Below are 23,155 nucleotides of genomic sequence, written 5' to 3'. Positions count from 1 at the left end.
CAAGTGGGGTGAGGTCATGGATTTAGGGCAAATGTGAGATATTTAAGGGGAATTTGAGGGTGAACTGATTCACTCTGAGGGCGGTGCGAATGCTGAAACAGCTCTCAGCCGAATGAGAGATGAAGGTTCAATTGTCGTATGCAAGAGATGTTTGGGTAGGTACATGGGTGAAAGTGGTCCAGAAGGCTATGTTCTGGGTGCAGGTGGATGGCACCGGAGCGAGCATAGCACGGACTGGATGGGCTAATAGTCCTGTGTCTGTGCTCTAAGGGCTCTATGAATCTAAATTAAAACTTGAACACATAATCGACATTTGTTGCAGAGGGGCCGTATCCAACAATGTGTTTTTATTTTGAACCTGCGTCTGCACTGTTGGACGTTCTGCAGAGCTGGAACTACCAGGAGATTGTCTGAATGCACCTCGACAGGGTAAATACAAACGCTGGAATTTTAGTTTCACCGTTACAAAATGGCTGAATGTTCAGTTCGTCTTTGCCATAATGAAATTCAGAACATGTCACGTTGAGTGTGTTATTTCCTTTTTCGGTTACCTTTGCCAGCCACTTCCTCCGTCGCCAGGGCAACAGCTCAACAGAGCTGCAGGGAGAGTTGATCATGTATATCTCTCTCTGGTACTGACTCTCGGCGGAGAGAGAGTGGCCTCAGCAGCCGGTGTTGACACGAAGATGCTTTGAGCATTCACTGTGCGGGATGGATCTTGTCTGTGCTGGAATGAAGAAACAACTAATGATTGTAGGGGTTGCATTTATGCACTTCTGTTCAGTGTGTCAAACATCTTGTAGACAGTCAGTGTTTCGTGCATCAAAAGAACAAATAAAATCTCCTGTACTCAGTTTACAGTGCTATATTTTCAATTTTATATTTCAAACATTTTGTTCTTATTACACGATGGGCAAAGTGGCTGCTAATTTACCTGGGTTAGATCACTCTCACCAATAAAATAATGAACGAATGTGCTCAATGTAACTGTGGAGACAAGTTGAAATGTATCAGCACCCTCTTCGTGACCCAGTGTCCATGTTTCCCGGCTGAAGCCCGTCCAGACAAAGGATCATCAGGCTCCAATTCTGTCATGGGTTGGTGTGGGAGTGTAAGTTTTTGAACTGGGATTAGCTGAGACACTGCCGCATATTACCGGCAGCAAAGAGCCCTGGGAGAGCTGGTGCTTGCGATACAATCTTGGGATGGGAGCTCCAGGAATATGTAACTGGCAGTGTTTGGGCTTCGGACTAAGTCGGTTCTTTTACAGATGCGGCTGGATCTTTCCGCAACGGAGCAGACGTCTCCGGGGGCTGGATATTGGTAGCGTGAATCTCTCAGTGTGAGATATGGAAAAGATGTGCGAGGCTCTCGGTGAGGGCTGTGACCCTCTGAGGTTGGATCCTGGGATACCTCACTTGTTTTGACCCAGATAAAATGAACCGGGGATCAAGTTGTCCGGGTTTATGAGATGTTGAGCGAGTATTCCTGTTCTGTGCTCAGATGTTTGGTTCTGAAGTTGCTTTGGAAGCAAAGCGGAGAATGAGTTCCCATTCCATCCCTCACAGGGAGAGGCTGTGAATAAATACGCTGTTTTGTGTTTGCACCAGTCGAAATAGATAGATAGATAGATAGATACTTTATTCATCCCCATGGGGAAATTCAACTTTTTTCCAATGTCCCATACACTTGTTGTAGCATAACTAATTACATACATAACATAATAGACCGGGATTATGTACATACATACATAATAGACCGGGATTTCAGAAATCAATAGACATTTGGAAATTCCCCCTCACTCTCACCTGTCTATCTGCCAGTGGGAGTCAAACAGAAACTCAAGACGCTGAAGATAGAACAGAACATGGAACAGTACATCACAGTAACAGGCCCTTCGGCCACAATGGTGTGCCAAACCAGCAGAAAAGTAAATCAACCTGCCCCCAAAACTAATGACTCCTAACTACACAATGTCCATATCCTCTCAATATTCCTCAGACCCATGTGCCTATCTAAACGTCTCTTAAAAGCCTCCAATGTATTTGCTTCCACCGCCATAACAGACAGCGCATTCCAGGCATCCACACCTCTCTGAGTAAAACAACTTACCCTCACATTTCCTTTGCAACTATTCCCACACACTTTCATCGCATGTCCTCTGGCATTAAGACATTTCTAAACAGCGAAAAGATAATCCCTGTCTACTCTGTCAATGTCTTTCAGAAACTTATAAACCTCTATAGATCTTCCCTCAGTCCCCACCGCTCCATGGAGAGCACCCCAAGATTTTTCACTAAAAACTGGATGAATCCATTCTGACGAAAGGTTAGGAAACTGAATCGCTAACTTTTTTTCCTCTCCCCACAGCAATTCCTTACCTGCTGAGCGTTTCTAGTGATTCCAGTTTCTCTTTATTACATTCACCCCGGAACATTTTAATTCCTCTGTGAATGGACCAGTGCACCTGCTCTCGTTTTGTGAGGGTTGATAGAAGAGTAAAGAAACCAGATTTTTCCCAGTACATTATCCTTGTACCAAATGTCCTGTTTTTCCCGGAAATGTATTCAGTAAAGTTGCTGCTAACAAGGTTCTCAAAATAAGCTGAGGAATCATAAACTTTATGCGTGTGGAGCAATGATGGCCCTGGGCCTGTGTTCAGTGCAGTTCACAGGGATAGTGTTCGGGTGGGGAAAGATAGAGCGGGAGTGATTATTTATACCAACTGAATAACAACAAGTCTGGATGCAGTGAGAATAGAGTGGGTGTATTGATTAGCCGGAGAGTCTGGGATCTGAGAGTGCTGCCTCAGAAATAAAGAAGCTTCATTTAAAAACTGAGCTGAGAGAAATTTCTTCAGCCAAAGGTTGGGGGGAATGTGAAATTTGATGTCACAGAGGGTGGTGGAGGCTATCGTTGGGTATATTCACATTCTGGGTTGGTAAATAGGTTGAGTGTTATAGCAGGGAAGCAAGAATAAGGTGTTGAAAAAAATCATTCATGAATGATTAAGGAGCAGACTAGAATGACCGAATCATCTAATCCTACTCCAATATATTTTGACTTGCATCTTATACCATGAATGAACGATGACTTCTTTGTATCCCATCACAAACAAGAGAAAATCTTCAGACGCTGGAAATCCAAGCAACACACACAACATGCTGGAAGAACTGAGCAGGCCAGGCAGCATCTATGGAAGAGAGTAGAGTCGACATACAGATGTTTCCTGGTCTGATGAGTTCCTCCAGCATTTTGTGTGTGTTCCTTTGCATCCCATGTCAGGCTTTGAAAAGTGTGAGGGACAGTTCCAGATTTCTTCACTCGCATCATGATATATGCGTTCAAGATTTAAATGTCAGTTTAATGTTTTGTTCTCATTTGTATTAGGAACATTCTCTATTCTCTCTGGTTAAAGTTAGACCTGCGGTGAGAGGTTTATTGGAAGAAAAGCCAACGACTGGAAGCAAACCACAACTGAAGATGCGGGAACAGCAACAATTGAACCAGCCCGAGGACTGAGAGCATCAACTGGAGAGAAACCTTCATTGATTCCATTGATTCAGCCATGAGAAAGTTTGGTGAGTTTCATTTACTCTAACACTAGTCCTTTAGACATTACAGTTCTGTACTAAGGAAGATAGGAAATAGCTGGAGCGGAACAGTATAAATGTAGAAGTGCCAGTTATGCCAGTTGCAATCACTCCAGGTCTGCAAATGTGTTGTCAACATCAGCTCCGTGAAGCCACGCACAGTCGCTCATATTGTTTGCTCATTTCATACTTGTCACTCCTGATGTTTCCTTGCTTGTCTGTGTTACGTCATAATAATCTCAAAACGCGTTGAGAATTTCCTCCCTTTATAAGACGCCGCAACTGCTTCCTGCTGTAGGGATTGCAGAAATGTGGAATTAACATGAACTACAGCAACATGTCATTGACGCCTCTGTCTATTGCAAGCTGCAATGATATACTTGCCCTCGAGTATATCGTCGTGCAAGCCTCTGCTAAGAACAAACCCTCTTGAAGCCAAATGTCCCGGCACTGCATGTCATTCAGTCCTAACTAGCAAATGCCAACCAATAATGTAAATTTACGTAGCCTGGTGTCATCAAGTATCTTTCTACCAATAAATTGTCAGACCTGTGAATCTGTGATTAAGCAGTAACAGGTTTCGCAATGTTCCCATCTGACCCTGTACCAAAGGCATCTGTACTTGAGATGAACGAATGCCCTTGCAGCCAGGACTGCTACAGCTGCCGGGGTCGGTTTAAACTCAGTCATTTCGGGATGGGAAGCAGCGCGTTGAGTCAGATGATGAAGGAGATGATATTAAGTTAGATGCAATGTTCAGATGGACTGTGGGAGGTTTGGCTGTGGACAGGGCATCATGTAGTTAAAAGCAGCAACAATTCCACCCGCAACCCCGTCACTCCCTCTGTCAGCCTCCTATTCTTCCTGCCGGTGTTAATCGCGGGAGTTACGAACTCTTTGTACTCACTGGCCAGTGAAATTAAAGCCTTTGATTCCATTCAAAGCCCAGTTTCTTTATAAAGAGTGGAGTTGAATTGTTTTCGAAATAAACATGGGGGAATGCGTAACGAAAGTTTAAATCAGAACAGTACCAATTTCGGAGGGCAGAGTGGTCCACTTATGCATTAGAAAAGTTCTATCAGTTTAATTAGTATAAGCCAATATAACAGATGGATATTAATGTTATTGTGGAACTGAAAAGAAAAATGACATTGATTAACCACATACATGGAGGTTTGTGTGCTAATGTTGTACCCAGCGTGTTGCGGATCGACCATGACTCACTCGGCGAGCTGGCCAGCGCAGTACGGGACCGAGGGACGCCCTCCCCGTTCCCTGTTACTGACTCTACAGTCTCCCCATCTACCGCGCGCACCAGCTCACCGCCCCGCCCACTGCCCACGCGCGCCCACTCGCGGAGCATCGTCACCATCGCTCTGCCGGGCTGACGTTGAGACGATTTGAGAATGCTGCGCGTGCTCGGTATCTCTCCTGAAGTGACGTGCATTTCACTTATCCCTCATTGGTGACAGCAAATAAAAATTTAGCATATGAACCAATGGGGATGTGAGCGTCGTCATTTAGGAGTTCCCTCCGTAGATCCCGCCACGTGTTTCCTAACCCGACTCCCGGAAAAGATCCAACATGCTCATTTCTTTAATGTTACTCTTACTCGGCAAGGAGTTGGCGGAGCTGTAAGGTTGACGGATTGAAGTAGGAGAACAGGGGTTTATCTCCTCTGAAGTAGCGAGGACAAATAAGGCTTCAAGTCAAGTCAAGTCTCTTTTATTGTCATTTGGAACATAACTGCTGGTACAATACATAGTAAAAATGAGACAACGTTTTTCAGGACCATGGTGTTACATGACACAGTACAAAAACTAGACTGAACTACGTAAAAAAAAGAAACAACACAGAAAAAACTACACTAGAATACAGACCTACACAGGACTGCGTAAAGTGCACAAAAACAGTGCAGGCAACAATAAATAATAAACAGGACAATAGGATAAGGTGTCAGTCCAGGCTCTGGGTATTGAGGAGACTAATAACTTGGGGGAAGAAACTGTTACATAGTCTGGTCGTGAGAGCCCGAATGCTTCGGAGCCTTTTCCCAGACGACAGGAGGGAGAAGAGATTGTATATGGGATGCATGGTGTCCTTCATAATGCTGTTTCATTTGCGGATGCAGCGTGTAGGGTAAATGTCCGTGATGGCGGGGAGAGAGACCCCGATGATCTTCTCAGCTGACCTCACCATCCGCTGCAGGGTCTTGCGATCCGAGATGGTGCAATTTCCGAACCAGGCAGTGATGCAGCTGCTCAAGATGCTCTCAATACAACCCCTGTAGAATGTGATGAGGATGGGGGGTGGGAGATGGACTTTCCTCAGCCTTCGCAGAAAGCAGAGACGCTGCTGGGCTTTCTTTGCTATGGAGCTGGTGTTGAGGGACCAGGTCAGATTCTCCGTCAGGTGAACACCAAGAAATTTGGTTCTCTTTCTGATCTCTACCGAGGAACCATCGATGTTCAGTGGGCAGTGGTCGCTCCGTGCCCTCTTTAAGTCAACAACCATCTCTTTTGTTTTGTTCACATTACGATACGGGTTGTTGACTCTGCACCAGTCCGTTAGCCGCTGCACCTCCTCTCTGTAAATTGACTCGTCGTTCCTGCTGATGAAACATACCGCGATCGTGTCATCGGCCAACTTGAATATATGCTTCGAGCTGTGTGTTGCAGCACAGTCGTGGGTCAGCAGAGAGAACAGCAGTGGACTGAGCACGCAGCCCTGTGGAGCCCCCGTGCTCAGTGTGATGGTATTGGAGATGCTGCTCCCGATCCGGACTGACTGAGGTCTCCCAGTCAGGAAGTTTAGAATCCAGTTGCAGAGGGAGGTGTTCAGGCCCAGTAGGCTGAGCTTTCCGATCAGTTTCTGAGGGATGATTGTGTTGAATGCTGAACTAAAGTCTATGAACAACATCTGAACGTATGCGTCTTTTTTGTCCAGGTGGGTTAGGGTCAGGTGGAGGGTGGTGGCAACAGCGTCATCCCTTGAGCGGTTGGGACGGTACGCAAACTGCAAGGGGTCCGGTGAGGGGGGCAGCAGGGTCTTGATATGCCTCATGATGAACCTCACGAAACACTTCATGATGATGTATGTAATTGCAACGGGACGGTAGTCATTTAGGCAGGACACTGAAAACTTCTTCGGCACGGGGACGATGGTGGCGGCCTTGAAGCACGTTGGAATGGTGGAGCTGCTCAGGGAGATGTTGAAGATATCAGTGGGAACATCTGCTAGCTGGTCTACACATCCTCTGAGCACTCTACCAGGGATGTTGTCTGGTCCAGCAGCCTTCCGTGGGTTGACCCTGCACAGGGTTCTTCACACGTCGGCCACGGTGAGACACAGCGTCTGGTCATTTGTAGGAGGGTTTACTTCCTCGCCGCCATATCATTTTCCTCCTCAAACCAGGCGTAGAAGTTATTCAGCGCATTTGGGTGGGAGGCATCACCTGCACAGTCAGGTGATGTTGTCCTGTAATTGGTGATGTCCTGGATGCCCTTCCACAGGCGCCGCATGCCACCGCTGTCCCGGAAGTGGCTGTGGATTCGCTGGGCGAGTGCACGCTTTGCTCCTCTGATGGCTCGAGACAGTTTGGCCTTGCTTCTGTTAAAGCCGCCTTGTCGCCTGCTCTGAGGGCGGAGTCGCGAGTCCTCAGCAGTGCACGCACTTCTGCGGTCATCCACGGCTTCTGGTTAGCGCGTATAGTGATGGTCTTGGGCAGAGTAACATCATCAATGCAATTGCTGATGTAGCTAGTCACTGATGCTGTGTACTCCTCTAAGTTGGTAGAGTCGCCATGGTTTGCAACCTTATTGAACATGTGCCAGTCAGTGTGCTCAAAGCAGTCTTGAAGAGCAGAGATGGCCCCTGCTGGGCAGGTTTTCAGCTGCTTCTGAACTGGTCTGGAGCGCCTGACGAGCGGTCTGTATGCTGGGATTAGCGTAACAGGGATGTGGTCTGAGTTTCCAAAGTGGGGGCGGGGCTGTGCCCGCGTCGGGGATGTTTGTGTAAACCCGGTCCAACACGTTCTCCCCGCTTGTTGCAAAGTCCACATACTGATGGAATTTGGGGTGCACTGACTTAAGGTTCGCGTGGTTGAAATCACGGGCGACAATAAACAGACCATCAGGGTGTGCGTTCTACAGATCGCTAATAGCCCCGTACATTTCATAAGCGCCTCCTTAGCATTAGCGCTGGGGAGAAATGTCGACACCGAATATAAGCATGGAGGTAAATTCCCGTGGCAAATAAAATGGACCGCATCTAACAGCCACAATGAGCAGTGTCTGGAAACCAGCACAGAGTTCTTACACCATTCCGTGTTGATGTAAACACACAAGCCGCCACCGCGCGTCTTACCGGAGAGAGCTGCATCTCTGTCCGCACGAAACAAGGCGAGTCCGTCTGGCTGAATGACTGCGTCCGAAATCCCATCAGTGAGCCGTGTCTCTGTGAAGACACACGCAGAACAAACTCTGTACTCCCGCCGTCTGGCTGAATGACTGCGTCCGAAATCCCATCAGTGAGCCGTGTCTCTGTGAAGACACACGCAGAGCAAACTCTGTGCTCCCGCCGAGTATTTAGTGTTCAGTATTCAGTATATTATTAGGGGACACGGGTAAAGTGTTGACCTGCAAGTGCAGTGTGAGGGGAGATTTTGAGAGCAAGTCACGATTACTATACGACACAATGGGCTGGAGCGACCCAGTGGCTGTCTTTTGTTTGAGGTGTCTGGGTTTAAACAACGGAGTGAACAGACCCACCTTGGGCCTGCAGTCTGTCCCAGTGGGTGTTGTGGGGACAGACCCTTGGAGCATGATTGCTCCCTGTCTGTATTAGGGACAAAATGCAACATTTACATGTCTGATATTGACTGAATGAAAACATCTATATTTATCATGTATTCTGTTTATGATACAATCATTGTCCAATTTATGTTCAAGTTTAATAACCCCGGCACATGCCTGATGTCACGTGTGGGATCCCCACACCGGGATCTGACGTCACTCTGTGCCCCCACATGCCTGATATCACGTGTGGGTTCCCCCTCACCAGGATCTGAAGTCACGTGTGCAGTTCCTTACGTCACACTGGCGTTGAGACGGTCGAACATTACCGGCTAAGGTAACAATTACCTGACCCACCAACCCCACCCCACAGTCAACAGAGGAGTTACACTCTTCACATAGGTGTGAAGCCATGTTTATCACTGGTTACGCCCAATAGAGGAGGCAGAGCAGCTGAGAGGGCGTTACCTCAGCGGCCTTCATCTCCCGCTCTCGCATCGAACTCCCCGTCAATGCAGAACAAGCCTCAAGTAAATGTCCTGCTTTTTGATTTATTTCCACTTCCCTCCGAGGGAAGTTGGGGGGTTTGTGAAGCGACTCCTGCAGCCGGAGTCTGATGTACTGCTGAGAGGTAGGAGGAGACCACTCGGTTCATCGGCTTGATGCCGGCCCAATGGGGAGGGATCTCGGCAGAAGGGCGAGTGTGAGGGATTTTGCTGAGAGGATAAAGAAGGTGTGTGAGGGGGTTGACAGGGTGGAGTCCGAGAGGATGTTTATTTCAGTGGTGGATCCAGGAGCAGGATGGGGGAAGGAGCCCATTCACAGTGGGGAAGGGACATGAGGGGCTCGTCTGTGGAAATGTCTGAGCCCACAGTGGCGTCGAGCAGAGGGATTCACCACTTTGCGGGTCAATCACTGGCAGACTGTTGAGCTGCAAGTGGGGCCAAATGGTCTGGGTAAAGTGGTATAGAGTGGTGTTGGGGGGCAAGGATGGAACAATGTTGGGTCTGATTGAATGACAGGATAGACTGGACGGGCTGAATGTCCTGCTCCTGTTCATGTTGTCTGTGTGTTTAAAGAAAAGAATAACCACATCCTTCTTGGGCGTGCAGGATGTCCCAGTGAGTGTTGTAGGGACCGGTGCTTGGAGCCCAGTTGTTCCCAAACTGTGTCAGCAACTTGGCTGAGGGACCAAATCAACATTTCCAAGTCAGCAAAAACAGTATTTATGACTATTGACACTATATATATATATTTGTATGATGGTTATGACATAAAACTTGAATTTCTATATTGATAATGATACAGAATTGTATAATTTATGTTCCGTGTGTTATCTGAATGTATTTGCCTGTAATCCTGCCACAAATCAATGGTTCTCTGTACCTGTACCTTCCCATACATGCGCACTTGACATAAATTCCACAGTTCGTGAGAAAACTCAGTGAGATTTGATTCGTGATGATTATCTTGGCACCTTTGTAGCTCAATTATAAAGAGATAGTACACCTAAATGCAACACCCTTAACTGTGTCGATGAGTAGAGGGATCAAGGAGTCCCAAGTTCATCGCTCCCTCAAAGTGGCTACACAGATTGACAGGGTGGTTAAGAAGGCAAATGACATGCTTGCCTTTATTAGTCAAGATATAGCATTTACAATTCAGGAAATTATGTTGCAGGTTCATGAACCGTGAGTTTGGCCACATCTGAAGTATTTCATACAGTTGTGGTTGTCTCATTCAAGGAAGGGTGTCAATGGCCCTGGACAGGGCGCGAAGAGGTTCACCAGGATATTGCCTGGATTAGAAGGCATGAGCTGTAACGTGAGGCTGGACAAACTTCGGTTGTTTTCTCTAGAGCTGCACAAACTGGGGTGAGACGATGGAGGCTCATAAGGTTACGAGATGCATAAATACAGTAGTTAGAGAATAACTCTTTACCCGGGGAAGAAATGTCTAAATCAATATGCATGCATTTAAAGTGAGAGGGGTAGTTTGAAAGGATATGTGAGGGGCAAGTGTTTTTTTTTCCACACAGAGTGGTGGGTTGCTCGAATGTGCTGCCGTGTGTGATGGTAGCGGCAGATACATTGGGGACTTTTAAAAGATGTTTAGATAGACACATGAATGTGAGGGAAAATTGTGTAGGCAGAAGGGATTAGTTCAGTTGGCAATTTGATTAATTAAATAGTTTGAGCACAAAATTGTTGTCCGAAGGGCTGTTCCTGTTGTACTGTTCTATGTTCTGTGTCTCTTGTCGAAAGGTTTCGGGGTTATGCATGCAAAATAAATGAGTGGAAACAACAGGTCAGCTGGAGCCCAATGTGGAAAATGTGAGATCACCCACTTCTGTAGGACAAACCGAAATCCTGAGTGTGATTAAATGGAGATGGACTGAGGCGCATTTGGTAGGGAGGAAGGTCCTGCTATTCTATCTCTGTCATTCTAGAATCTTTGTACAGTAATATGCATTTTTAATTCAGTATCTATGTATTGTTGGAGGACCATCAGTGATTATCCTTGATCCCTTCTCTCACCTCGTTCAATCTCCTTATCCCCACCACCTCATTCAACCTCTGTCCAGTCTGTATCCTATCACCTCAATGATACATATCAACCATCTTGTTCAACCTCTGTCCAGCCTGTATCCCACCACCTCAATCATATATATCAACCATCTTGTTCAACCTCTGTCTAGCCTGTTTCCCACCAGCTCAATGATATATATCAACCATCTTGTTCAACCTGTCCAGCCTGTATCCCACCAACTCAATGATATATATCAACCATCTTTTTCAACCTCTGTACGGCCTGTACCCCACCACCTCAATGATATATAATCATCCATCTTTTTCAACCTCTGTTCAGCCTGTACCCCACCAACTCAATGGTATATATCAAATGTCTTGTTCAATATCTGTCCAGCCTGTATCACAACAATGATTATACCAACAATCGCTCTTCTGTCGCTGTCTTCATTGTGAAGTATTTTGCATTACTGAGTCATTTCTGAAATCGGTGTTTGTTACCTGGATTACCAGAGGATTTATTCAATACAGCACGTGGTAGGGTAATGACAGCCATTCTGATTTTAGTTTCAATGTTACCAAATGTCCACTGTGTTAATCTTTGTTAGGAAACAGATTGATAGTGGGATGCGGAGGATGTTGTGAGCACTGAATGCATCGACTGTATTACCCCTGTGTTGAAATGAAGGCAAAACTAATGAATGTGGGCATTAAAGTTGCGCAGCTTCGTTCAGGCCATCACAAACATCTTGTAATCAGTCAATAGTTGCGCAACATTTCAAGTAAAAAGAGAAAACGCTGAGAGCATTCAGCAGATCGGGCAGCATCTTGGACAGTCCAGTTCTGACACTGGGTATTCCACAGTTTCTCTTTCCTCAGATCCAATCTGATGTACCGTTTCCAGCACTTTACTTTCAATTTTATATTAAAAACATTTTATTCCTGTTAGCTGGTAGGACATGTGATGATTGTGTTGTGCAATATCCCATTTTCTTAACTCCAGATATGCCACCAGTTCTGATCCCACTGTGAGAACATTTATATCTGACAGGAGGCTGTACGATCCCATGACCTTCTCTTATGCAGAGGTCACTGACACCCTCTCTCCATTCCCAATCTGTACTCGCAGCCCATGACGGTGATGGCTGTCTAGGGTAGAACCATAGAACAGTACGGCACAGTACAGGCACTTCAGCCCTCTATGTTGTGCCGACCCATATAATCATTAAAAAAAGTACTAACCCCCACACTACCCCATAACTCTCCATTTTTCTTTCATCCATGTGCCTGTCCAAGAGGATCTTAATTACCCCGAATGTTTTAACCTCCACCACCATCCCTGGCAAGTCATTCCAGGCACTCACAACCCTCTGTGTAAAGAACTTACGCCTGATGTCCCCGCTAAACTTCCCTCCCTTAATTTTGTACCTATGCCCTCTGGTATTTGCTATTGGTACCCTGGGAAACAAGTACTGACTATCGGCCCTATCTATGCCTCTCATAATCTTGTAGACCTCTATCAAGTCCCCTCTCATTCTTCTACGCTCCAAAGAGAAAAGTCCAGCTCTGCTAACGTTGCTTCATATGACATGTTCTCCAATCCAGGCAACATCCTGGTAAATCTCCTCTGCACCCTCTCCATAGCTTCCACATCCTTTCTATAATGAGGTGACCAGAATTGAACACAATACTCTAAGTGCGGTCTCACCAGAGATTTGTAGACTGAGACTTCTGGGACTCTGTAACAAACACAATGTTAACAGCAAGAGTAGACAGTAATTAATTAATATGAAGAGAAGATTGTTGCTTCCTGACGTATCCTGTCAGATCCAATGGATCAGATCCTCCCTAGTTTACCACTTAATTTGCCCCATGTCCGTCCTCCACGTCCAATAACTGCGTCCGATAACGCTCAATATCCCGCCCTCCCTCTACTGTGCCAATCGCTCCAAATCCTTCCCAGCATTCAGCCCACATTCGCACATATAGACAGCACCTCTTCACGCAGCTCCACCCTCCCAGCAAGGGGACCCGCATCTAACTGATCCCACAATCCCGGCTGAGGCGCAAAACCGGAACTGAAAGACTGGAGAGCCTGGAGCCTCTGGCTGTTGGGAAGAGCTCGAAACCGGACATTTCCCACTGCAACTCACCCTCTATTTACTCAAAGCCGAGATCAGCCCCTTCCTCACCGCCGCTCGTACAGGAGTCCCGCCGGCGTCAGCTGGAGTCGGCACTGCGCCTGCGCTCTGCAGGAGGTTCACTGCGGCACCATCCATGGCCGCAGGTCACTAGGTCACAGCGTTTGGCTGTCCGGTTCTTTCACTGTGACACCCCGAACTCCACATCAACTCCATCGAAACCACCCAGGGCGAACTTTAATGACCAACAAACCATAATTGCTCTCAGTGATCAGCGATCTGAATGATTCAGTCGCTTTTAGAGGAAGGGATACCTAAGGTCGACATTGTGGAAGTGTTTAGTTTCCCAGGAGACAAGACTGTGTACGGGAGGTGTTCTGTTACCTGATGCAATCTGTGTTTTCCCTGTTGGCAATTCCAGTTAACATCAATAAAACTGTTGTTTATGAAAATCCTAAACAACGAGACTCTGCACTGACTGCAGCCACTCCATCCCAAAGCAGATCACCCTGGAGAGTCGTCCCCTCTGATGACACATTGATCACATTGCGCATGCTCGCATTCCCGGATGGGCGGTGTTTTCCTTTGTATTCTTTGTTGAATAGGTTTCAGGGTCGGGAAAAGTCCCCTGGGCGGGGAGCCGCGGGATGGATCACTGACTGCGGGGTGAAGACATATCTTTCCCATCGGTGAGTATTGAGACCAGTCCCGAGTGAGGAGGTCTGGTGCAGGGCAGAGAGACCCGTTATCTCAATCGAACTGGCGGCCTTCGCCCCGCTTCCTGGACGGAAACTGCCGGGGTCAGTCCGGGTTGTGGGAACTTCATACCAAACCACCTTGGATGAGCTAACGCTCAGCCCCTGTTATTCTGCTCCTCGGGAGGGGTGAGGATGAGACGATGATGCTGGGACCACACCCATCTTTCGGCCGTTGGGACAAGGCAGTGAGATCTACATCTGACATGTCCTTCCGTTGCAGGTGGGGAATATATTTCTCCTGACTCCATTCCACTCTTCCAACCTGCCGAAATGCAGCCTGTGTTTCTGGGTATATTACCCATTTGTGTGAGAATTTAGTCTTTTCTATTTTTCTGAGCTACTCAGAAATGTGTACACTTCAATTAAACCTCCCTCCCGAATTTCCAGTCTATCTGATATTTCCACACAATTAAAATGAGGATCCGGTTTATTGTCACGGGAGACCCTCCACCAGTCACAGGATCCTGTGTCCCCCTCTCATTTTACCGCAGATCTGCAGTATCTGCAGGTTTCATTTCAGCCCCGCCACCCCCTGCACTGATGGTGCAACAATCACTTTGCGCATGCTCACTGTTCCTGGATGGGCGGCAGTTTCCTTTCCATTCTGTGTTGGGATTGTCTGCGGGGTCGGGATTGGGAGAGGACCCTCGCCCCTGAGGCAGTGAACTGGGGGAACATCACCAGCACAGGTTGAACTAAATGCAGCGTGAGGCAGGGTAAAAGGAGCCAATACAACTTCAATTTCATTATTATAGAATGTTGCCGCGTTACTCTTGCTCATAATGAAACTCACAGTACATGATGTAGAGCTTTGTTGTTTGCTTTTTTGGTTATCTTTGGTGAGCCACTGTTCAGTAACAGCCCAGGAAGGAGTGCTGCATGTTTTGTTTTTTTTAATTGTCTGATCACTGTCCCTCAGTGAAAGAGACAAGTGACGTCGTGAAAAGAGAATGCGTTAAGGAAATGGAGCTGCAGCTCGATGTCATTTGCCTCATACGGGACGCTGAGGAAGTTCAAAGTAAAAATTATCAGAGTACCTTTCAAACCACCATCCCCTCAAAACTATTCAGCAAATTCCAAGACCTGACCTCAATACATCCTTGTGCAATTGGATCCTGGATTTCCTCACTTGTCGACCCCACTCAGTACAGATTGCCAAAAACATCTCCTCCACAATCTCCATCAGCACAGGAACACCACAGGGATGTGTACTTAGCCCCCTGTTCTACTCGCTTTACACCTGTGACTGTGTGGCTAAGTACAGCTCCACCACCATATATAAGTTTGCTGATGACGCCTCTGTTGTGCGCTCTATCAAAAGGGGTGGTGAATAATCATACAGGAGGGAGACTGAAAACCTGGCTGAGTGGAGTAATAACAACAACCTCAATATCAATAAGACCAAGAAACTGATTGTAGAATTCAGGAGAGGGAAGCCCGAGGTCCTTGAGCCAGTAATCATTGGAGAATCAGAGTTGGAGGGGGTCAGTAACTTTAAATTCTTGGGTCTCACTCTCCGCGGTCCTGTCCCAGACCCATCATATAAATATAATTGCGAAGACAGTACGACAGTGCCTCCACTTCCTCAGGAGTAAGTAGAGATTCGGAATGTCATCAAAAACGTTGGCAAAGCTCTGCAGATGTGTGGTGTAAAGTCTGCTGATTGGCTGCATTACGGACTGGTCGGGGAACACCAATGCTTTTGAGCAGAAAATACTTCAAAAGGTACTGGATTTGGTCCAGTATGTCACGGGTAAAGGTCTCCCAAATATTGAGTTTATCTACATGAAATGTTGCCGTAGAACAACAGCATCCATCATCAAAGATCCTCATCGTCCAGGCAATGCACTTCCCTCGCTGCTGCCATCAGCTAGAAGGTACAAGTGCCTCAGGACACGCAACACCAGGTTCCAGAACAGTTACTATCCTACAAACATTTGTATGTGAATGTACAAGGTTTGACCAGTAAGTTCGCAGATGGCACAAAATTAGTGGATGGTGTTCACGGTGAAGATTATCGTAGCTTATAGGGGATCTAAATGGGCAGAGGAATGGTAAAGCGATTGAAAAACCAACTCGAGAAGCAATGGTTTCATGTAGAGGCTGGTGATTATGTGGAGGGAATTGCCAGAGGAAATGGATGAGGCAGGCACAATTGTATAATCCCAGAAGCAGTTGGGATGTGTAGATTGAATGAAGAGGCTAGGAGGGAAATGGGCCCATCACAGGAAATTACAACTGAATCTGCCTTCACTGGAGTATCTGGAATTATATTACAGACTCTAAACTCGTTTGTTTTTAAATTTTCAGGTCTCTTACAAATCAACCTCATTCGATATCCCCAAGTCTTTACAATTCTACCATTTAATATTTCCCCAATCTATTTTCTAGATTTAAATCATCTTAACCAGCATACTCTATTATCGTATCTGTTCTGAGCAGAGCAAATGTAAGCTGTCTGGATGTGTCAAGTTTCTCATCGTCAAAATTGTTTTCTGTCTCCTTTCTGCCCTGTCTGGAGAGCCTTTATATTTGTGATAGTTGTGGGAGGAACCAGCCTTTTTCAAAGTACCTACCTCTATTCTCTCTGTGCCTGTGCTTCTATTTATGCAGCCCAGGATCCTTTATCCTTTTTAAACCACTTTGCAATTGGGGAGATGTCCAGAGAGTAGTAGTTAACAATCACCTATACACCTGTTATATTCTTGTTTTCACCCCCACCAGATCACTATTTTAAGGAATGTCCAAAAGAGTTTATTGTTTATAGAGTCTATTTTAAGGAGATTGACTGTTGATATTAACAGGGAATGTTTTGTCCCTAAGCCAACGGATGCTCTGATACAGGGGATGGCGATACTGTTATTTGCAAAGTACTGCAATCGTACTCTCTCTGACTCACATTCTACTTGTTTGTAATTCAGGGTATCACCGGCAGGTGGAGCATTCCTTCACCGGGACCAAAGCGTGAACAAGACGACGACAATCAACAATACTGTCACAATCAGAATGGACAGAGGTATGAATTCAGAGATTGTGTGATAAACGAGCATTTCTGGTTTTGGAAGGGCAGCTATCAACTCCCTCCTGGTTTTCTGGGCTGCTGCGGAAGGGAGATGAGCGGAGTTTCCGAAATCTGTTTTCTGTAGCCGAGCCGAGAACATTGCCGGAGTTGTGAATGGCTGAGGATCAGATGACATCTCATTCTGGATAAATATGCGGTTTGCTTCAGTGTTTTAATACCCGAATCCATGTCTGGGCTGTGTACAAATGGTGAATGTGAGTTCTCAATATTTCCCTATTAAGATGATCTGATACCTAGATTTAAAATTCCCAGGATCTCTGATGGAAAACCCGGTATAGCCAATGACCAAATGTCTCAGTCCCCAGCAGACATTGTGATGGTGCTCAACTCTGATTCCGGGGGTAATAAAACAGAGATTACAGCCGGGACACAGGTCCTTCGGCCCAACTAATTAATGCTGATCCAAATGTCTTTTGTGCTTGCTCCATTTTCCCACAGCTTTTCCCAAATTTCCCTTATAGACTTCTTCTATCCTTTTCCCTGCCCACATCCTCTCTCTTTAAATTTATTTGTGTTTACTGCCTCCTCTGGCTGCATGTAATTTATACCCATCAGCCGCCACGTGAACGAATGCCCCTTCGGTCCATTTTAAATTTCTTCCCTCAAGTCTTAGACTCCTCTACCCCGGGAAAAAGACTATGACCATCTACCCTATCTACGCCCCTGATTATTTTTATGTACGTGTGTAAGATGTTCAAGCTCCAATTATCCAGGGCAAACAGTCCCAGACGAACCACATAACAGAAAACCCAACATCCTAGTCCAGTGACATACTGGTCATTCTCCACTAAATTCATTCCAGCTTAATCAAGTCCGTTCTATAGAACCAGAGCTCCAGAGCAGATAGTGGAGCGGGGGTGAAAATAAATAATGTTAAAAGTTCCTGCAAAGTCAGTAAGTGTCTTTGATGGTGGTAATAATCTTATGAGGTGTGTCTATTTCAATGCAAGGAGTATTGTGGCGAACGCTGACGAGCTGAGGGCCTGGATTGACACCTGGAATTACATTATAGCCATTAGTGAAACTTGGCTACAGGAGGGGCAAGACTGGCAGCTTAATGTTCCAGAGTTCCAATATTTCAAACGTGGTAGGGGCAGAGGAATGAAGGGTGGCGAGGTAGCATTGCTAGTCAGGGAAAATGTTACACCAGTGTTCAGGCAGGACAGATTAGAGGGCTTGTCTACCGAAGCTATATGGGTGGAGCTGAGAAACAGGAAAGGAATGACCACATTAATGGGGTTGTATTATAGACCACCCAACATTCAGCGAGAATAGGAGGAGCAAATCTGCGAAGAGATAACAGACAACTGCAGGGAGACAAAAAGTGAATAAAGATCGATCAGGTCCTCGGGTTGAGGTTCTAAACTGGAAAAAGGCCAAATTTGAAGAAATGAGAAAGGATCTAAAAAGCTTGGATTGGGACAGGTTGTTCTCTGGCAAGGGTGTGACTGGTAAGTGGGAGGCCTTCAAAGGAGAAATTTTGAGAGTGCAGAGTTTGTATGTTCCTGTCAGGATTAATGGCAAAGTGAATAAGAATAAGGAACCTTGGTTCTCGAGGGATATTGGAACTGTGAAAAAGAAGAGAGAGATGTATGACAGGTATAGGCAACAAGGAGCAAATAAGGTGCTTGAGGAGTATAAAAAGTGCACAAAAATACTTAAGAAAGAAATTAGCAGGGCTAAAAGAAGACAAGATGTTGCGTTGGCAGTCAAGGTGAAGGATAATCCAAACAGCTTCTACAGGTATATAAAGAGCAAAAGCATAGTAAGGAATAAAATATGTCCTCTTATAGATCGGAGTGGTCGGCTATGCATGGAACCAAAAGAAATAGGGGAGATCTTAAACATGGTTTTTGCATCTCTATTTACTAAGGAAACTGGCATTGAGAGAACGGAAATAAGGCAAACAAGTAGTGAGGTCATGGAACATATACAGATTGAAGAGGAGGAGGTGCTTGCTATCTTGAGGGAAATCAGAGAAGATAAATCCCCACGACCTGATAGGGTGTTCCATCGGATCTTGAACGAGACTAGTGTTGATATTGCAGGGGCCCTGGCAGATAAATTTAAAATGTCGGTATCTACGGGTAAGGTGCTAGAGGATTGACGGATAGCTCACGTTGTTCCATTGTTTACAAAAGGATCTAAAAGTAATCCGAGAAATTACAGGCCGGTAAGTTTGACGTCATATCTTTATTTAATTTCCCAGTATCACTGGACACCGTTGCGTTAAGATCCCGTGGTCATCATTCAACTGCTGTGATTTAAGTGATTGGCATTACTGTGTCTATCCTGTTATTTTACTGGGAGTGAATGTCTCCAGTCACCGGCTTATCGGTATGGTCACCAAGCAGGATGTACGGTTCACAGTAACCAGCACAGTCCCACTCCAAATCTGGTCAGCCAGAGTCACGGCTCCATTGCAGTTTGAATCAGTTTTGCTCAGATCTAAACCATACTCTTATAAACTGCAATTCATCACTTATTTCAGGTCGGACATTGAAACGAGTAGGGAAAGTACTGAAGAGGTGTTTACAAGGCGGATCATCGGGGAAAGCTGATCGGGACACGGGAAGCAAGGTACCGAAGCAGGGTCAGATTGAGAGCGATGTCCCAGAATGCAGTACGGCCGCAGCGGAAGTGGAGCAAATGCAGCCCAGAGACACCAATCCGGACCCTGGAACCAGCACAAGTGAGGCGACTGCCTGTCAGCCCAGAGTCAGTGACATCAGAGACACTGATCAGGACCCTGGAACCAGCACAAGTGAGGCGACTGCCTGTCAGCCCGGAAGCTCATTGAACACGGAATTGTCAAGTCCCCAACACGGAGCCGGTGAGTGAAATATGAGGGTGATGTGTTTGCAGAATGTGGCAGGGAGAAGGGTAAATGCGATTCCTTGTTGGAAGGTTGGTCAGAGAGAGGGGGAATGTGTAGGTGTGGTACATTTGGTGTAGTGGGGTACCCATTACCCCACTACAGGAAGTGTACTACCTGCTCTGAGGATTTACGGGATGTGCATTGGAGGAAAGGCAGTTGTCCAGATAAGAGAATATTTCCAGGATGTGAATTAAGGGAAATGTATTTGCCAGGATGGAGAGTGTATCTCTGGGAAGCGAATATTACTGACAGGCCCAGCATTTATTGCCGATCCAAAATTGAAATAGGTGAATGGGTCGGTTGAGGGATGGACTGGTGTGCATCAAATCTGTTCCTTCTATTAACGTAATGCCGAGAACATTGTTTGGTAGGTTTTAAGGCCAGTTGGAGATTGGGAATATATCGGTTTTAGTGTCTGTAGGTAGGTTCAAGTCATGTTTTTTTGTTGAGTTTGGTGAGATCGGTGGGAACGAAGAATATTTGTGTTCAAGCCTACATTTTCCTTTTTATATTCACAGAGCCAGAGTTGACAATCCCTGACCTCTTAGCAGAGGGGGAGGAATATCGACTGTACCAACTGACAAAGTTCTATAGAGACAGACTCAAACAAGCAATTGAAGAAAAGGTTGAAAGACTCGGTTGGATGTTGACAAAGGAGGGACATTTCAGTAGAGAAGAAAATGAGGTGAGTGTAGTTTGTGTATTGTCACTGAACTGCTGGGAATAGTGACCAAAATTAATCTTCACGTTCTTGGCGTTCTACCTGGCAATGGAGGCTTTGATTTCTGACCTGTCTCTCGCAGATCTGGTTTCAGCTGTTAATGTGGGGAGCACTGGGAACTACAGGGTCAGCCTCAGCTTTTTATCTCCCACCTGCTGTATTTATCAGTGTGATATGAGAGCAGCAGCGGCAAGTAATGGAAACTATGACAATTAAAGAGGAGGAAGTACTGACACTTTTAAGGAATATAAAAGTGGATAAATCTCCAGATCCTGACAGGATATTCCCTAGGACCTTGAAGGAAGTTACTGTAGAAATAGCAGGGGCTCTGACAGAAATATTTCAAATGTCATTAGAAACCTGGATGGTGCCGGAGGATTGGCGCATTGCTCATGTGGTTCCATTGTTTAAAAAGGGTTCTGAGAGTAAACCTAGCAATTATAGGCCTGTCAGTTTGACGTCAGTGGTAGGTAAATTAATGGAAAGTATTCTTAAGATGGTATATATAATTATCTGGATAGACATGGTCTGATTAGTAATAGTCAGCATAGATTTGTACGTGGAAGGTTGTTTGACAAATCTTATTGAATATTCTGAAGAGGTTATGTGGAAAGTTTACGAGGGTCAAGCAGTGGATGCTCTCTATATGGACTTCAGTAAGGCCTTTGACAAGGTTCCGCACGGAAGGTTAGTTAGGAAGGTTCAATCGTTGTGTATTAATATTGAAGTAGTAAAATGGATTCAACAGTGGCTAGATGGGAGATGCCAGAGAGTAGTGGTGAATAACTGTTTGTCAGGTTGGAGGCCGGTGACAAGTGGTGTGCCTCAGGGATCTGTATAGGGTCCAATGTTGTTTGTCATATACATTAATGATCTGGATGATGGGGTGGTAAATTGGATTAGTAAGTATGCAGATGATACTAAGGTAGGTGGCGTTGTGGATAATGAAGTAGGTTTTCAAAGCTTGCAGAGAGATTTAGGCCAGTTAGAAGAGTGGGCTGAAAGATGGCAGACGGAGTTTAATGCTGATAAGTGTGGGGTGCTACATTTTGGTAGGAATAATCCAAATAGGACATACATTGTAAATGGTAGGGCATTGAAGAATGCAGTAGAACAGAGTGATCTAGGAATAATGGTGCATAGCTCCCAGAAGGTGGAATCTCATGTCGATAGGGTGGTGAAGAAAGCTTTTGGTATGCTGGTCTTTATAAATCAGAACATTGATATAGGAGTTGGGATGTAATGTTAAAATTGTACAAGGCATTGGTAAGGCCGAATTTGGAGTATTGTGTACAGTTCTGGTCACCGAATGTTAGGAAAGGTATGAACATAATAGAGAGAGTACAGAGAAGATTTACTAGAATGTTACCTGGGTTTCAGCACATAACTTACAGGGAAAGGCTGAACAAGTTAGGTTTTTATTCTTTGGAGCGTAGAAGGTTAAGGGGGGACTTAATAGAGGTATTTAAAATTATGAGGGTGATAGATCGAGATGACGTGGATAGGCTTTTTCCATTGAGAGTTGGGGAGTTTGAAACAAGAGGACATAATTTGAGAATTAGGGGGCAAATGTTTAAGGGTAACACGATGGGGAATTTCTTTACTCAGAGAGTGGTAGCTGTGTGGAATGAACTTCAGGTAGAAGTGGTAGAGGCAGGTTCGGTATTGTCATTTAAAGTAAAATTGGGTAGGTATATGGACAGGAAAGGAATGGAGGGTTATGGGCTGAGTGCGGGCCAGTGGGACTAGGTGGGTGTAAGCGTTCGGCACGGACTAGAAGGGCCGAGATGGCCTGTTTCCGTGCTGTAATTGTTATATGATTATATATATCGGGACTTCGAACAGGCATTCAGTCTGAAACTGATTTCAAATCTTGTCTGCACTGTCGGGCAGATTCACCTCATCTCATTAATCCAGGATGAGTATTAAACTGACAGATTGTAAACTGAGACAACCGGCTTCACTTCTGTCCTTGACAGAAGGAAACCTGCTAACCACATCCGGTCTTGGCTCCGTGAGTTCCCAAACAACGTGTGGCTTACTTGTCATAGTCTTAGAAAAGAACAGCATAGAATCAGGCCTGTTGGTCCATCTATTTCCATGCTGGACTACTTAACTATGTATTCCCATTGACCATCACCAGGCCATGGCGCTTTATACCCTCATCATGCATTGATCTATCCAGACTTTTTTTAACCGCTTGTACTGCTTGCGGTGCTAGCTAGTTTCACAATCTTAGCACCCTCTGAGTCAACAAGTTTCACCTTTGTACCCCCTGAACTTTTCACCTTTCACCCTTTACTGATAACCTCTTGTTATAATATATCTTTACCGCAGTACAAAATGTTGCTGCATGTATCCTGTCTATACCCCATGTAATTGTGTAAACTTCTCTCAAACCTCTCCTCAATCTTCCACGTTCCAATGAATAAAGTCCTATCCCGGTCACTCTTTTCTTATAACTTAGGTCTTCTAGTCCTGACAACATCCTTGTTTTTGTTTGTGTACTCTTTCAAACTTATTTCCAGCTGCCCTGTAGGTAGGTGAGCAGAACTGCACATAATATCCAAATTAGGCCTCACCAACGTCTTATGCAACATCATATCCCATCTACTGTACACGATATTTTCATTTATGAAGGTTAATGCGCTAAGAAACTTT

The 23,155-nt window shown here is 45.5% G+C and overlaps 1 protein-coding gene across 8 annotated transcripts in view; it reads left to right on the top strand.

The window, feature by feature from the left end:
• LOC140721153 (NACHT, LRR and PYD domains-containing protein 3-like) overlaps nucleotides 1-23,155 on the top strand; it is a 61,262-nt gene that overhangs the window by 14,088 nt on the left and 24,019 nt on the right. For 3 of the 8 annotated variants that reach the window (XM_073036035.1, XM_073036033.1, XM_073036037.1), the window contains 4 exons: nucleotides 3,419-3,581; nucleotides 16,735-17,089; nucleotides 19,387-19,728; nucleotides 20,292-20,458. In XM_073036035.1, the coding sequence (XP_072892136.1) occupies nucleotides 17,062-17,089; nucleotides 19,387-19,728; nucleotides 20,292-20,458 (537 nt within the window). In that variant the 5' untranslated portion in view covers nucleotides 3,419-3,581; nucleotides 16,735-17,061. The remainder of the gene's footprint in view (nucleotides 1-3,418; nucleotides 3,582-16,734; nucleotides 17,090-19,386; nucleotides 19,729-20,291; nucleotides 20,459-23,155) is intronic. The other 5 variants (XM_073036034.1, XM_073036040.1, XM_073036039.1 and 2 more) reach the window with 5 other exon arrangements.

This window comes from Hemitrygon akajei, unplaced genomic scaffold, assembly GCF_048418815.1.
Source record: "Hemitrygon akajei unplaced genomic scaffold, sHemAka1.3 Scf000050, whole genome shotgun sequence".
Lineage (NCBI taxonomy): Eukaryota > Metazoa > Chordata > Chondrichthyes > Myliobatiformes > Dasyatidae > Hemitrygon > Hemitrygon akajei.
The sequence above is the reverse complement of the archived record's forward strand: the minus strand, read 5'-3'. Positions and strand labels throughout refer to the sequence as shown.